Source organism: Phalacrocorax carbo, chromosome 4, assembly GCF_963921805.1.
Source record: "Phalacrocorax carbo chromosome 4, bPhaCar2.1, whole genome shotgun sequence".
Taxonomy (NCBI): Eukaryota; Metazoa; Chordata; class Aves; order Suliformes; family Phalacrocoracidae; genus Phalacrocorax; species Phalacrocorax carbo.
Genome location: NC_087516.1, coordinates 27,429,115 through 27,446,242, shown reverse-complemented (window position 1 = coordinate 27,446,242; position 17,128 = coordinate 27,429,115). Strand labels below are relative to the sequence as shown.

At 36.7% G+C, this 17,128-nt stretch overlaps 1 protein-coding gene across 4 annotated transcripts in view; it reads left to right on the top strand.

Moving 5' to 3' along the window:
- The window catches only part of ATP8A1 (ATPase phospholipid transporting 8A1), a 125,469-nt gene that overhangs the window by 96,584 nt on the left and 11,757 nt on the right, over nucleotides 1-17,128 (top strand). For all 4 annotated transcript variants that reach the window (XM_064449359.1, XM_064449360.1, XM_064449358.1 and 1 more), the window contains 3 exons: nucleotides 1,090-1,151; nucleotides 3,530-3,586; nucleotides 4,066-4,173. In XM_064449359.1, the coding sequence (XP_064305429.1) occupies nucleotides 1,090-1,151; nucleotides 3,530-3,586; nucleotides 4,066-4,173 (227 nt within the window). The remainder of the gene's footprint in view (nucleotides 1-1,089; nucleotides 1,152-3,529; nucleotides 3,587-4,065; nucleotides 4,174-17,128) is intronic.

Genomic DNA, 17,128 nt, shown 5'->3' with positions numbered 1-17,128 from the left:
CATCCTTCCCCATGCTCACTCAGCGTTAGTGGGGTTGACTTTTCTTTTTTTTTTTTTCTTGTACTTTTATCCTGCCTTACTACATGCACAGTATTTTGATATCTCTTTATAAGATAGCAGTAAAAAGCAATATCCCAGTGATTAGAACCGCTACAGCAGAGTAAGTGTTCTGGTTTAGTTGCAGTGTATGAGCAATCTCAAGTGCTAAAAGCATTTCTGAACTGAACACACAAAAATTTAGCAAGCTCAATACATCTAACTGAGAATGAGGAATTCCCTCTAGGTAGTTCAGTTGCATGTTGTCTGTGTGCCAAGGACTTTCACAGAACTGGGATCAGAAAAGCCTGTGCTCTAATAATAGTCATACAAAAAGTTCTGTTAAATAAGCATGAATGCACTGCTTCAGAATTCTGAACTTAAGAACTACAGTAGATGTGATTTTTATGCAAACATATCTCTTTAGGGCACTGACTTTTTGCAATAAATGCTCTGTGTGTATCCATGTGTGCAAAATGGATCAACAGATTTGAGTTGGGTACATTTTGAAAATGTTATGAGTAACAAGCATCTCAAGAATTAAAATTGAGTATAGTTTGTATTTTTACTTAAACTAAATCTCAGAAATACAGATAAGAGCAAAGATAAGTTTCGATACAGAAATACCCAGAACCAATTAAAATCTGACTCTCTAAGCTTTCTGTTTACTTATATGTTACAATCAATGTACACTGTAGCGACTGATATTTCATATTTTTCTGAAGGTAATGTACTGTATCTCTGATCTTAAAAGTCACTCTGATTGAATTATTGCTGAATACAATATTGGTCATATCGGTATATGATGTTACAAGAAGCTCCTGTTTCTAGCATAATTCATGAAGTTACTGAAAGTTTTAAAGAACTAAAAATTAACAGTCATAGAGCTCTACTGTTCAATAGAGGTCAAGGTGAGATCTGCTGTTAGTACCCTGTAGGAAGTGCTACCATCTCTTTTGTACTAAAAACAAGATTTTTTTATATATATATATTAGTATTGTGAATGTTTAAACACTTAAATGTTTTTATTTTTATCTCTGTTTCCTTCTCCAGGTACTGTATTTGGCAATGGTAGAACTTCAGATTACCTGCTCCTGGGGAACACTGTATACACTGTAAGTCTTCCTACATCTATCTGGTGCTCTATCAGCTGACTGTCTATGTTGGCACTATCTTTAACTCTTAAAGAGGTGTGGGTTTATTATTATTTATAATTCTCTACATAGAAGACTTGATTCATTGTAGTGCCTTAAACATAAGAAATGACACTTGAATGACTCTTTGAGAAGCTTTGAAGTGCATTTTACATTCTAATTCCAGTTTTTAAAACAAAGCAGTTTAATAAAGATGCAGAGGATATATCTGTGCTTTACTGGAAACTGTCTGTTTTTTAAATAATGGGATTTGTAATTCCCTAATTAGCACACTCATTAATTTAAGGTAAGTTTCTGCATTGGAGAAATCCCAGGTTATTTGGGATGGAACTGGATTGTGGACTTGTGAAGATACAACTCTGTTCTCCTCTCTTAATTTATCATGGGGCCTTAGACAAGGGATAGAGCCACATGGAACTAAGATTTGTGGGATGTGTTTTTGGGGAGAACCAAACTGCCAGAATTACACCTACCCACGCCTGACAGTAACCTTCTGTTACCCTCGTAGGCATTAGTAATTTTTCATATTTTTCTGCAGTGTTTGTTTTGTGTATACATTTTGCCTATGCAACAAGAATTCTTGATCTGATCCTAAAGAAGGATGTTTTCTTTTCTTACAACTGACTTAAAAGTAGGAAGCAAGCGTACCAGATGAGAAGTACTTTTTTTGCCTTAATTCAGTTTTTTCATTCATCCAAACAGAGCACCAGAACTGGATATAATAAGTAAATTATAACACTCATTGTGGTCCTTAATTTTCTTGTAATTAGATTTCACACGTGGTTTAGGTAATGGAATTGTGGGACTGTGATTTTTTTAATCCTTACCAATGCAGCAGTAGTTGAAATAGGAGACTCCAGAGACAAAAGCATAAACTTATAGCTAGGGTGAAAACTTTCTGGCAGGATTTATATCCTTCTGTGCACCAGACATAGTGAAAGACTTGTCAAATATGTCTAACCAGTTATTTTCAGCTTCTGACTGAAGTAAATTTCTGCTAAGTTTCTAAGGCTCCTTGAAGTTCAACCACAGACAAACTCACTTACATCATTGCTGCCAACCTGGCCAACAAACTAGAGTTTAAACTATAGCTGTTACAGTTGGAGCTTGGTCTTTGTGACTCCGTTTTTCAGCCTCATGTTCTTCAGATTGCACATAAAGCAAAACTTGCGATGCGTGTTCACACGAGTTACAAAATGTAATAACTATTTCTTTGCTAAACAGAAAACTTGTTTGTGTGAATTGCAAAGGAAGAAGAGGAACAATTTTCCTGAATCAGCTAGACCTTGCTGTGGGATTATAAACTTTATACTACTGCTCATCTCTAAATTAAAATGGAGCATGTCCTACAGGACAATAACATGACGTTTTCAGAGACTGCTCCATAAAAAGTGTAAAGACATCAAAAGAGTAAAGATGAGAGGGAAGAATGAAAATGACATATCAGACTCATTCAACACGTTGTTTTGTATGCAGAACATTGATCTGTGGCTGCCAACATTCAGTTCTTTGGCTTTTCAGGGTTTGGCAAAGATAATTAATTTACTAACAAAGTACTAATGAAGTAAATGAAACTTTTTTTTTTTTTAATTTACACTAGTGTAAGCTTGATCAACTGCAAGTTTTCAGCCCAACATCTAGATCTTCTAGATCTGTCTTCATGTAGAAAGTAGTAGTCATCCTCTTCATAACTAGGGGGTCTGCCGTCTCTGCTGAAGTGGACTGCGCTTTTCACAAACCATTCTGTGTAACCAAAATACCATCAGTGAAGAAGCTAATGATTCAGTAAGAGCCAGACTTGCAGAGTTAATAATTCTTAGTGTTCTATTGCTAGCTCATTACTGGGGTGAATATCTAAATCTTCTAGTGGCATTTTACTGTGGTCATTTCAAAGGGGCACTTAAACTTCAGGTCTAAGCGCACGCACTTAGCAAAAAAGAGGGGAAAAACCGGCCTGCTGTGGGCTAAATGAATTTCACTTTGGGGCTGCTTAGCGTCCTACATTTTTGGGGGAGCAGATTCTATTAAAGTGGAAGGGCTTTTCTGTAGCTTTTGCAGGTCTATAGAAATGATTGCCATCTGCTTTATGAACTTTGGTTTGGATCCTATTACACAGCTAGGTGCATTGGCACACACAGTACTTTGTTGAGTATTATTAAGGAAATCACATTTAAATTGAAGAGATTGATTGTCCTTTCCCTTATTTCACTTGTGCAAGTAAACATGAAGTATGAAAATCATTAAACTTTCATTTGTTCTCCTGAAAGTGTAACAAAACTGATCAATTCTGTATGTTAAGATTCCCATATTAAATAAGAATCCTCTCTCTCTCTTTTAAGTTTGTGGTTCTAACTGTGTGTTTGAAGGCTGGATTAGAGACCTCATATTGGACTTTGGTAAGCAAATGTCTTTACCATATTCTCAAAATGTTCTATAAAACATGATGGATTAATATTTGTATTCTTTTCCTCTTATTTATTATATTATACCCTTACAGTTTGTCAGCCCTGGTCACAGTATCAAACTAAACTGTGGTTACTGCCTGGAAAGGCAAAATATCCAAATACAGAATACAATGTTTAATACGGAAGACATTGGGATACAGCTTAAAGTAATCCTTAAACTAGAAAAATCAAATTACTCTGGCCTGATTGTAATTGAACTTAAATTGGCTTAAAATGCAGTAATATTACTGCTGAAAGTATCATCTTGCTTTAAGAAATAGCTAACTGAAGTAGCAGAGTTAAATTAATATAAGACACGGAAATTTCATCCAATATATCAGAATCACATTGTAAATACTAAGTAGCAAAGAACTCTTTAATGTCATAGTACATCTGTGATGATTGTTCTGTTTTCTTTTTTTGTTTAACAGTTCAGCCATATAGCTATCTGGGGCAGCATAGCACTTTGGGTAGTGTTTTTTGGAATCTACTCTTCTTTGTGGCCAGTCATTCCTATGGCACCTGATATGTCAGGAGAGGTAAAAGTATATTTTAACTAATATCTAAATGTGTGCAAAGCATATTGTTTCAGTCCTTAGTACAGGCCTAATCTTTATTGGATCCTGCTGCTAACTAGAGGTGTATAAGAGGGTTGTTTCTCTTATACTTTCAGTGTGGTAGCCTTGTTTATTTAAAATAGAATTAATTTTCAGTCTTGTGAAAATGGAACTCAACTAACTCAACTAACAGGCTATGATTATGTGGTCTAGTGAGGAGGAACAGACGGGTAAGCTCCTTTGCAGTTCTTTAGTAAGTTTTAATTTTCTAAAGAGAAGTCTTACCAAATTCAGAACTCAGAAGTAGAGGGCTTATTTAGCTGGAGGCCTGTTTTTTTATAATGAGGTAGCACAAGTAGTGCATAGGGTTAAGGCTTTTTTTCCACCTTCAATTTTACAAATTTGCAAAGTATTTGAAACTGTAAAATGCCTCAAAATTTTGAGGTGCCATAACATTGCACAAGCAGCTGCTTGTCATGCACACATTTCCTTTTCTGCTAATGTGCTGCTTGGAATGCATTATTGTACTGTATCTTTAACCTTTTGACAGTAATTACTGGTTTCTCTTTCATTTATTATCCCATTTGTGTAAACCTGCTCTGAATATTGCAAATAGGACTGAATCCATGAAAGATGCTTAATTGCTGCCTGTGCTGATCTAATTGGGACTTCAGTCCCAAATTTTGAAAGCCATTCAGTTCCAGAAACATCTGAAGTTTAGTATTCATTTCCCAGACACGAATGTCTGCTTCTGGGCATGGCCGGTACCTCCTGAGCCGAGAAGTTCAGTGTGCATTCTCAGTGGGAATCAGAAACTGAGAATACCTGCTTGTTTCAGAAAGATATTCTTCTAGCGGTTCTCGAAGCAACTAAATCAAGCTTTAGACCAGTAAAAGAGTGAGGGCCTTTAACTCCACCTCTATGGTATAATTCAGCAATTTAAAACTTCATGCAGGATGTGGGAAATTTAGGTGTATGTCCCTCCCTCACTTGGAGATAATTCAGACCCACAAATCTCACCTCCTACATAAGATGTTATGGGAAAAATGGTATATGGGCATTTATATAACTACTACATTTTAATGGAAACCACAAGGAATTAACTTAAGCACTTGGATACGTAAGGAAAAAATGAATTTGAAATTATACAATTTCTTGCTGGTTTTCCTCTCTATTATAACCTCTTACCCATGTATGTATGTAGATTTTGTACATCACCATTGTTGCCTCCACTACTTAAAATGAATTATGTATATTATTCTAGATTAAAGTAATTGAAGTTGTTATACTTCAGCATTTTCCCTCATAAACACTGTATTTTGTAGAAGAAATAGAATGGTTTTGGAATTTGTTGGTTTTAGAGGTTTTACAAGAGCTTTATACATCGTTCTTTAAGACAGAAGAACTTTTATAGTAATAGGCACAGTGGGAGCAGCAGGGTGTGTTATACTAGGTATGACATAAAGGTGGCTACTTCACTGCTGAAATAACTGAGTATTTTACTTAGGACATGTTCAGTCCCTGAAGTTATTGTGAGCAAAAGATGGTTTAGAAGGGAATGTAATTCCTACGAACTTGGAAAAGCAGTTGTTCATAAACAGATGCAGCTGTCAACAAAAATAAATTCTCTTGGGGTTTGAATTCAACATGACACCAAAGTAGTCTGACTTACGAACCCAAATTCATTTATTTGTTGTGATAAAACTGTGTCTGTACTTGAAATAGATAGTCGTATTTTGTTAGTGTGTTTGCTTACGCATGTACGCGTATATAGTAGCCTTAGATGCATGTATGTGCATGCAGTTGTTTGGGGGGGGGGGTGTTGTTGGATGAGGTTGGTTTTGGTTTTGTTTTCTTTCTAAGAATATAGATGGAAGTCTATAACATCAGAATTAAGTCTCCTAAACATCCCATAGACCATAGGAGCTTATTTTAAAAGCTCTGGTCTAGCTTTTTGAGGTGTACTCTGTGTGGCTAAAAGTCCTGTTGATGAATACTGCAGCTCAGATTGGAAGCGGGATTTTTGTATGTGCTCCTGGAAGGCCCCTCACCAACCAGGTTGTCTCTGGCAGGGCAGAATTCACTGGGTTTCTCTGAAGCAAGTCCAGGCCATCCATAAGTATTCAAACTAAAAGATTCACAAAGAAGAGATTGTGGTGTGATAGAAATAAATCCATATGGACATCTCTGCTTGCCTGTGCAAGTACTGTTTATCTAATTTCTTCAAATGTGCGAGGCAGACTTGAAGACTTCATCCAAGTACATTTGGCAGAAATTAAATTAACAAGTCAAAAGCTGACCTCTGTTCTTTTTGTCTGTTTCGCCTTGGCCTGATTTGGTAATTTATGCTGAAGAGAATTTTCAGGCATTTTTTTCTAAATGTGTTCATTAAAAGTGCCCCCTTTTTAAAAAACTGTAGATCTATAAGGAGATTTTACCAACTATAATCTTTATAAACTTTAAATGTGTTCTCTTTCAGCCCCGTAGAGCTGGTAACAAGAGTTCTACCTTAGGTTTATAGTCTTGTGTGTCAGTATTCTTGATACAATACTCATCCAACCATTCAGTCCCAACTAAATGTTGGCATCTGTCTTCTACAAAGATCTTTTTTGTGGCTTCTTATAGACAGAAAATAACCTACTGAAACACTTTAATAAGGACTCAGTCTAACTTCTTCATATGTCTTGAAAATAGTAAGATTCTTGCTGCTTATTTCTGGTTCTATTCCAAGAAAATAAAATACTAATGCTTTTGAAGGGGAGAGAAAAAGCAGATGGAGCTGATGGAAAACTCATTCATTGGATGCCAAGGAAAGGTTTCATCTAAATATTTTGAAATTTGGATTTTTTATCTATTCCTTTAAAATACCTATACAGCCCTGATAAATGTGTTTGAACAGAGAAAGCCACAAGATAATGCCTCAAGAAAAAAAATAGAGTTGTAATAGAAGAAAAAAGTCTGTGTTGCAAAAACACTCTTATGTTGGAGCACTGGAGCTAGCAGCCCAAAGTTAAATCATAAGAAGTGTTGATTTGCATTCATCTTTTAGTATCAAAGCATCACCCAATGACTTACTGAACAAAGAAAGAAGTATGTTACATATTTTTGCTGGTTTTGCCTACTTTTTACACTAATTTTGTTTCCGTCATTTGGCATATCATTCCAATTGTAAAGAAGATAATTAAAGTTGGCTTTTACATGTGTGTTGCCGTATGTTAGTAATGCAGAAGGAAAGACTGTAAAATACTGTGCTCTAAAAGAAAATGCAGTGAAATGAAAAATGATGACTTTCTGATAGAGTGCCAGCAATTTTGTTCATTGCCTAGGCCACTATCCTCTCTTCTTTGACATGTTCCTAAGACTATAATCAAGTGTATTTTTCTTTCTCTCTCTTTTGCTCTGAGTTTTCCAAAAGAAGCCAAACAAGGACCCTTTTCATCCAAAATGCCCTGTTGATCTAGAATGCTGAGGCAGTTCTGGCATCCAGACCTTTGTTTTCTGGTCTATCAGGATTGCTGCTCCCACGCTGGACCAACTCGTCCCAGCTGTACAATACTGTCCTCACAGTGTGGGAACTAGATGGCTCTCCATGTTACAGTACTCCTAAGCCCTACAAATAGTGATAACTAGGTTGACAAATAGGTAGTGCACCAGAATAGCTGAAAGGTGGCTTCTGGATCACCAGCAGAGGTATCCTGGCACAAGTGTTCTCCTGGTATGAGTAACTGGTAGTTATATAGCTGATATCTGTTAGAGATTGGTAACAGGCATCTGGGTGATAGTAGCTGGAACATACTTCTTTAGTAAAGTTCTGACAAAACCTTAGAATCAACATTCAAACAAGAAACCAGTTACATTTTGACAACCTTAAAACAGTTTCTATTCCAGTTTGGAAAAAAAAAAGTCCCTAGTGAAGAAAACTTCATTCATTTTCCCTGATTGGTGATGTTTAGATGAAAACTGTTAGCGCACCACTGTCTTTCTGTAGACACAGTCTAGAGGAAAAGTGGATGAAAAAATGTGAGAAGCAACAGGATTTATGAAGCAGAAGAAAATGGAAAAATAGGCTGTAAAATTGAAGAAGGATATGTGATAAGAAAGGGGTGATAACCGAAGTAGTTAATTATATAGTATCCGTGGCTAGTTCAGGTACTGTAGTAGATCAAGTTTAAGTTATGAGTCTTTTAGTAGTCTGAAACAAGGCTTACCTATTTTATCATTAATTAAGCTGAAGTTATTATTTACCTTCATATTATTTTTGTTTTTACTTTAGACCCATTCATTTAAAAATTTCTCTTCATGAGTTTATTCTAAGAATTAGGGACTCTATTCTTCTAGTCTTAGACACGGATCCTAAAATACTAGGAATTCAAGTTTTATCTGCTTATAACAAAGTGTTAAAATACCTTTTCTAACAGGAGGATTTTGGTAGTAGTAGCAAAGCAGAATTTCTGTTGGAGGGAACTTGATGCACAATATATGAGAGAGAAATACAAAAAACTCTTCAGAAGTTTTCAGTGATTTTATAACAACTTTGTAGTCTCAGCATAGCCTTTATTACAGTACAATGTTTATCTGCAGTAATGTTTATTCACTCATTTGTTGTCTGTCAGTACTGTCTAGTGTGGAAGCATCAGAACAAACAGCTCTACAGGTTACTTTCTTAATATTTTACCTGTAAAGGTTGTGCTTTTAAGTACAGATACACAAGAAAGGAAAAAAAAAAAACTTATTTTTAGGCATTCTGTGGTTAGGTTTAAGACTGTTATGGAGAAGTGAGTCATACCACAGGACAGCTGTTTTGACCCATTACACGAAACAAGCTCCATTTAATTTCAGAGAAGGTGCCACTGCAGACTAGAAGAAAGACCTGAGTAAATCAACTGCCTGGATCTCTTTCTCTGCTACATTGATATAACTGAGGTTGATACTTCTCTTGTGTGTGCATGTTTCATGCTAGTACAACTCCTGACTCTTTTGGGTTTGTTACTGTGGTGTGCTCTGCGCTGTTAGGTCTTTTTTTATACACCTACCTGATTAATAAGTTAGCATAAAATTATAACACTTGCCGGAATAAGAAGTATGACATTGCAATTAAAAGCAAAAGTTCAGTATCTGCAGAACTTTTTAATTTATTGTGGTACTGTTGATAATGCACTGTAAAGTTCTCCAGAGCACCATCTGTTTCTACTCTGTCTGACCCAGGGGACCTATAAAACTACTGATGGAAATTGAAGTTAAGGAACAAGCATGTATTTTACAGAAGTTTAGATCATTTGATTGAGGTTTGCAAAATCTTTGTGAAAAACAGTAATATTCCGTGCTGGATGATTTAGCTGCACCATGTAGGAAAGATGTATTAGAATATACTATATTAACAGTATCGGTTCCTTAAATGCTGCTTCCATCTGTATTATTCCACATAACCTGCTTATATGGAATTTAACAATGGAATAAGTTAAAATACTAGATACACATCCTTTAATCCCCTTACTGAATATTTTTACACACACATTTAAAAAAAAAAACAACCAAACAAAAAAAAACCCAACTTTTAAAAAATTTGTCTGTCCAGATACTTCAATCTCTAATGAACAGGTCTTCTCTGGGGAGATGTTTGTCGAAAGTGTGAGCTGAAAGGAGGAATTTGGTTTAGTCTAATGGAGAGCAAAGCCAGTATTATTCAGGCTGGTATACAATCATAGAATGGTTGAGGTTGGAATGGACCTCTGGAGGTCATCTGGTCCAGCTCCCCCAACACCTAGAGCAATTGCCCAGGGCCATGTCCAGTTGGCTTTTGAATATCTCCAGGGATGGAGGCTCCACAACCACGCTGGAGAACCTGTGTCAGTGTTCAGAAACCCTCACAATAAAAAAAAATATTTCCTGATGTTCAGGTGGAGCCTCCTGCATTTGAGTTTCTCAGTTTGTGGTCATTGCCTCTTGTCCTTTCACAGGGCACCACTGGATATAGCCTAGATTCATCGTCTGTACACCCTCCTTTCAGGCATCTCTCTCCATTGATAAGATCCTCACTAAGCCTTCTCTTCTCTAGGCTAGATAGTCCCAGCTCTCTCAGCCTTTCCCCTCATATGAGAGATGCTCTAGGCCTTTCATAATTTTCGTGGTCCTTCATTGGACTCTCCAGTATGTCCATGTCTCTTGTACTAGGGAGCCCAGACCTGGACACTTCTCTAGGTGTGACCTCATCAGTACTGAGCAGAGGGGACCTCCCTTGATCTCTGCTGGCAATACTTTGTCTAATGAAGCTGGAGATACCATTCACCTTCTTTGCCGCAAGGGCGCATCGCTGGCTCGTGTACAACCTGTTGTTCACCAGGACCCCCAAGTCCTTTTCTGCAAAGATGCTTTCCCACCTGGGTGGCCCCCATCATATATCAGTGCATAGGGTTGTTCTTCCCCAGGGGCTGGACTTTGCACTTGTTGTTCAACTGCATGAGGTTCTTGTCAGCCCATTTCTCCAGCCTGTTGAGGTCTCTCTGGATGGCAACACAACCCTCTGGTGCATCTGCCACTTTGCGCAGTTTTGTGTCATTAGCAGTCTTCCTGAGGGTACACTCTACCCCATCATCCAGAACTTTAATGAAGATGTTAAACAGGACTGGACTGCAGTATTGACCCCTGGGGTATACTCTTAATTACTGGCCTCCAGCTAGACTTTGTGCCACGGATCACCACCCTTTGGACCCGGCCATTCAGCCAGTTTTCAGTCTACCTCACTGTCTGTTCATCCAGCCCATACATCAACAGCTTCTCTGTGAGGATCTTATGGCTTATGCCCTGCTGTGTTGTCCCTCCAGCTGTAAAGATGCTATTAATGGATACTTGTCTCTTGCATTTTTAAAAACAGATGAGTGTTATTTTAATAGCTTTTGCAGAATACAGCATAATAAATAAATTTAAATGGTTGTATATTTAAGAAATTTGCTCTGGTACTTTTCCTCAATGTTAGCAGGGGGAGTTATAAATAATGGCCCTAAAAATTGAAAAGTAATTATTCTCTTTAAGTTCTTCAATGAAACAAGAGAAGTACAGTGCCATGCTTTTAAGGGAACCTGTCAGATAACTCATTTGACAATCTAAAAATTGCCTTGAGCCCTATATGATAAACAAATATCGAAGTCTCTCAATTCTCACTTCATTACCACAAAACTTGTGGAAAGTAGCCATTCTTCAATGGCTAATATCTGGGGTAGTTATGCTGAATTAGCCAGTATTTTTGTTTCCTGCTTCACTGCTTATATTTGGATTAAAATATCCAAAATTCTGGGTATTCTTTCTGGGGGGAGTAATTGGTGTAGTAAATTTTCACCGAAGGACTATTGCTTATTTACAGAGCACGTTTGAAATACACTTTTCAAGAGCACTGAAATAATTAAATAACAAAATTAGGGTCTTCCTTCATAGTCCAATACTTTTTCAAGCCTGTTCTCAGCAAAAGGCCTCTGTGGGCATCTGCCCACATTTTTAGCACATTTTCATCCCCTCCGGGTTTTCCCCCAGCTTGTCTTTTACAGACCTGTGAGTCTTTACAAAACAACAATCAGTAATCTGTATCTATCTTCCCCTCTATACCTATGTGAACTTCTTGTTTAGAGAAATAAAATATTTCAGTTTACGTTTGTGGAGAATATTATTACTTCATAACAGAACTGAATGATTTAGTGAAGATTTTTTGAAGTGAATCAGAATTCATCCCCTATCACATACCCATTTTAGTCATCTATCCTCACCTAAGAGCCTAAAATTATGTTGCCATTCTGATACTAACATATTTTAGCTTATTCAGTTCTTTAAAGTTTGCTTTTAGTCTTTCACTTCGGGAATCCAAAATATTTTCATAACTGGTTTTTCTTCTCACATTTAATTCCCATTAGGTAGTTTCCATTTTGAGTCCTCAGACCTTCACATTTTAATTGTCCTTAGTCTAGTACTAGTTATTTGTTAGCCAGAGTCTGCTATTCCCAGATATACTTCAAATATTCTGTTCCATATTCAATAGCTACATTCTCATCCTTGTTCTTTAACTGGACAGGTAAAAACAGAAACAACAGAGCTGATCTTTGAACTACCAAATTTACCTTTTCTGCTTATGATGGTCTGTATTGATAGTATTACCATCCTAATATTCTTCCTTTTTATTGGTTAGTCTTTCCCCGGTATCAGCATTTATCTTTTCCTTCAGCATATTATTGCCACCTGATCTGGTTGAAGACATCCTTGCTCACTGCAGGGGGATTGGACTAGATGACCTCTAAAGGTCCCTTCCAACCCAAACCATTCTATGACTCTATGATTCTATGATCAATCTCCTTTATAAACAAGAGTTATAGGGTTTTTTCTGTTTAAAATGTTATTAATCAAATTCAGTACACATTCCTTTTGCAGTTACGCATACAGCACTTAACAGATGAATGATAGTCAGCTGCCATCTTTCTCCATAGCAACTTTCCTCATGCACAGTAGTGAGGAATGACTTCAGTTCCTTACAAATCCTAGTGAAACTCAATGTTTCCTGTACTCCTTCCTGTTACACCTATTGCAGTGCAGACAGCCCCTGCTCTGCTAACAAACTCTGTAGAACCACCAGAACTCATCCGCTCATAGTGGCTTTACATCTCCTTTGCCAGATACTATTTCTTATGTCATCTTTGAATCAACTAAGGTAAGTTTCCCTGTGAATCTTTGAGGCAAAAGAGGACAGTCTTGCCGTTTCTTGCAGATTAACTAATGTTCTCTGATAACAAGCACGATTAAAAGTAGTGTGATAAATCTCACCTTGCCAACATTTTCTAGCTGGTCTAATTTCTCATCCAGGTGACTAATTCTCTTTAATTTTCTAAAGGTTATTTTTCAGGTCTCTTAGGTCAAGCTGTAGTGCAACTTTGTTAGCCAAGCTTTTGCCAACAGAACCTTCTCTACCTAATTCTTGGGAAAGTTTTGTTTGTTTGTTTGTCATTCTCCTCTCCAGCTTTTTGAGGAAATTTCCAGGTGTTACATTTATTGCGAAGCTTTTTGTCTTTACTTTTTTCCCTGTTTTTTATCTCTGAAAGCACTTCCATCACTGATTCTTTCTGAAGTCAATAGAGATAGCAACTGATAATTTCTCTTCATAAGAGCTGTTCTGGCACCAGGATTTATTGCTGGTTTGTTTGGGGTTTTTTTTTTCACCAAATGTGAAATGTCTTTTGAGGTAACCTAGGCTTTCATAAAATGCAAGGAAGGAATTAAATGCCTGTGAACTTAATTCACAAAATGAAAATAGGCAACTACACTAAGCTAGTCACAAGAACATGTAATACGGTGCAGTCTTGCATTTCATCCCTTTCTGGGCTCAAATGCCTTACTGCGGTTAGAGTTAAGTGCTAATCTGATGATTCACAAACCTGGACTACTTCCCACAGTTAGAACCCTTATCACTTACATTTTTTAAAATACCCATTTACCCAACTGTTAAATACTAGAACATTCGCCCCAGATGAATGTTACCCAAACACCAGATTTAAGTTTCGCAGTACTTCGCAACTTTCAGGGTAATGTTTTCAGCTGAAAGGGTGATTGAACAGAGAACCATGTCTTCTTGTGTTCCATTGTGTATGGAATAATCAAATATTTACTGGATCAGAAGAGACAATGGGCTGGCTTTTGCTCAGCCAGAGTCATTAAGGTACTCTCTAGGGAAAAGACAAGGTATGTGTTCCAATGGATACTTAAAATATTCACTGAAACAAGGGACTGAACTAAGGACACATCTGTAGAAGAGAGACCTAACTCTCTGTTAACTCTGTATTGCTCGGTGTCACCACAGAGGTACTCCTTGAAGCTTTAGGATTTATAGTGCATGTCTATGTTTGTGAGCTTTTGTTTGTATGTATTTATTATTTAGATTATTAATTATTATTGTGTTTATATAATTAAGACCATAATCTTAATCATCCCACTGAGGGATACAGTCCACCCTTCATTCCTGTCTGCAGTGAGGAAATGGGTGATCTTGCAATGGACTAGTTGAATCCTTAGCTGAAGAAAATTAGGGAAAAAGTACAGGCATGGTCCTTAGTCTATCCCCACTCATATTTCTCATCTCGTAGGAGATTTGTTCCAGTAAGAATTTATAGATTCTGCCTGCAGATGTCCACAGTTACCTGCTTCCTGGGTGCCTGGTACTCCCTTGGTTTCAGTACCTCTTATTTGTTGTATACCAGTAAGACACTGTGTTGTATTTGCAGAAAATGGATGGAGTCCCTTTTAATATCACTAATAAGCAGAGTTCCTACCTAGTTCTTAATTAGCAGGAACTATGAGATGTTTTTTAAACTCTAAATAGCAAAGAAAGACTAGAGGCATTACGAGAACACACTTGGAACTTCACGGCACTGGGAGTTAAATGCAGATCTGTTTTAATATTACAAGAGTAACTATTTCACAAGTGTGAAGGCAAACACGTGCAGATAACTAAAACCAATGAAGTTGCCTCTGCAGGTTTTTGAGAGGAGAAACTGTAGCTGGTTTGATGGTGGAGAGGCGGCATTATTTTAATAGTTCTGTAGTTTATAAGGAGGAGACATGTACCTAGAGAGTACCTGAAAGAGATAAACTGAAAATGGTTTTCACAAGGTTTTCTGGAGCAAGAATTTTGCTGTTCTTTTCATCTTTCTCATTCTACTTTTGAAGGCTTTTTAAAATTTGAGCTAGCTGTTTTGGCAGAACATAGGATATTTTCTTCATAGTGAAGAAAAAGGGAATATTCTGTGTTCATTTTGGCATGTAGTTTCCTAACAGTACATCTTCATCAGTGCATTAAAAATGTTTTGCAGCCAGGATTTCTAATCTGCCACTAAGCCATGAAAGGGAGTAATTCTCAGCATTCTTTTCTTTTCTAAAAAATAAGAACTTATATAAAAATCTGTACAATGCACTTTATTTAGCAACGTTAATTCACTTTAGAAAGTCCTAATATTGAGTGTGAGCTCCACAGACAACAAATTATTTATCCTCCCTGCAGGATTTGTAACTCCTACAATAAACTAGGCTTCCCAGCTCTCATTTTGGATTACTTCTGAATTCCCCTGGGAGCCACTTTTGTGGCAGATTCCATTTGGTTTCACAAGGCCTAAAGGGGGAAAACTTGGCATAGACCACAAATCTCTCACATTAGGAACAATTTGTAAACCACGAACAGAGGCAGCCAGAGTCCGTCCCCAGAACAGGCTGCTCCTGTTAGTGCTATTGTCTGAAAAGGATTGGTTTGCCATTTCCCAGATGACCTGCCTATGTGTAGAGAGATGTGAAAAGTTAGAGACAAAAATGTTTTCTACAGAGTGAGGGGGGAGCTTTCTTGTACAGAAAGGAAGGAAATACCTCTGTGGGATTTTATTTTTTCCCCTCTTCATCCAAAAAATACAAAGAGGCCCTCTGTCTTTAATGCGAATGTCGGCTTTAAATCTTTTAGGTTTGGATTAACTCTGTAAAAGAAAAAAAATCTGACAGGCTTTCAAATATGACGCAGAAAAACTTTTTTTTTTCCCTCAATTCATGTTGTTCATTTGTAAAGCCAAAGGCTGGATGGACTGAATAGTAGGCGCCAGTTGTTCCTTCATTCATAGTTAGCATTACAATGGTCAGAATTAACATCCTAAGACCTACATTATCACTTTTGCTGTTTCACCAGCAAACATTTAATACAGGGTGGCTAATGCAAGGACAGCTCTTTGCTGTGTTCTTATAAATTAAAAAATGTTGTTATTGATAGGAAGTAGGAGTCATAATTACTTCAAGTTGTATTTTTTATGCTTTTTCATGTGTTTTAGGAAACTTCATGTCTCTAATTGCTACTTAGTTATAAAAAGTCTTGCAAAATGTATTTGTGATAGACATTTCCTGTCAGCTGCTGCTTTAGGAAATGAGTATTTCATCAAGTATGTCAAAAGTCATGTTTTGCTTATAAAGTGACTGTGCTAATACATTTTCTCCGCGTCCTGATGCAAAATTTTTTTTTTTTCCTCCGTTGAAAATGTGAGTTGTTTTATTTTTGAACCTGTCACTGCTCAGTGTTTGCACCTTTGCTGACAGCTGTTGGCAGAAATAATTACTGGAATCTCAGGGCAATATCTATGTCCTTTTAACATAGCCGTGGAAAGTTTACCAAATTGTCACTTTAGATTCTAATGCTTTCCAAAGAATCAGTGTCTGTAGGAATTTGGATACGAAGACAAGGTAAATAGAACTTTTTATCTATATGAGAATGAGATTTTTTCTGAAAATATTTCACTTTTGTTTTTACACATGAACATATCAAGTATAATTCTGAAATGTTTATGTATACGCTTTCAGAAATTAGACTTTAGCTACTGCAAGCCATCTGCATTTGTCTGCTAATTAATATTAGTAAAATTTCAGCTTGTTTATTTTAGTTACATACTGAGGTTTAACCTCTGAAAGGAATTAGTCTCCAAGTAATGAAGCAAAGAATTTCAAAGGGTATCGTTCTGTGGCAATGTTACTTTCAATCTCCGTGCAATCTAATTACGTTACAAAGGTATTTTTAATACTGGCTACAAAACAATCTTTCAGTAATATGCTTCATTAAGTATTTATCGTACCTCTTGCATCCATAATATTATTGATGTAGACACTTGGGCATGAATTACAAAGGTAGATTAAAGGCGTTTTTTCCTTTAGTGTCCATATATTACGATGTTTGTTTTAGTTTTTAGTATGTTTGCAGACCAAGTTAAGTTATGAACAGAAGAAATTCCTGTGTTAATATAAAGAGGTGTAAAAAAACAAACAGCTGAAAGCAACAATGTGGTTTGCAAATATTTCACTGTGTGTTAATATGTTCGGTCTTCATTTAACAATACGTTGCATACTTCCATAATTATGTAGTTAGTTGTTTTCTTAGTTCTCATTTTTA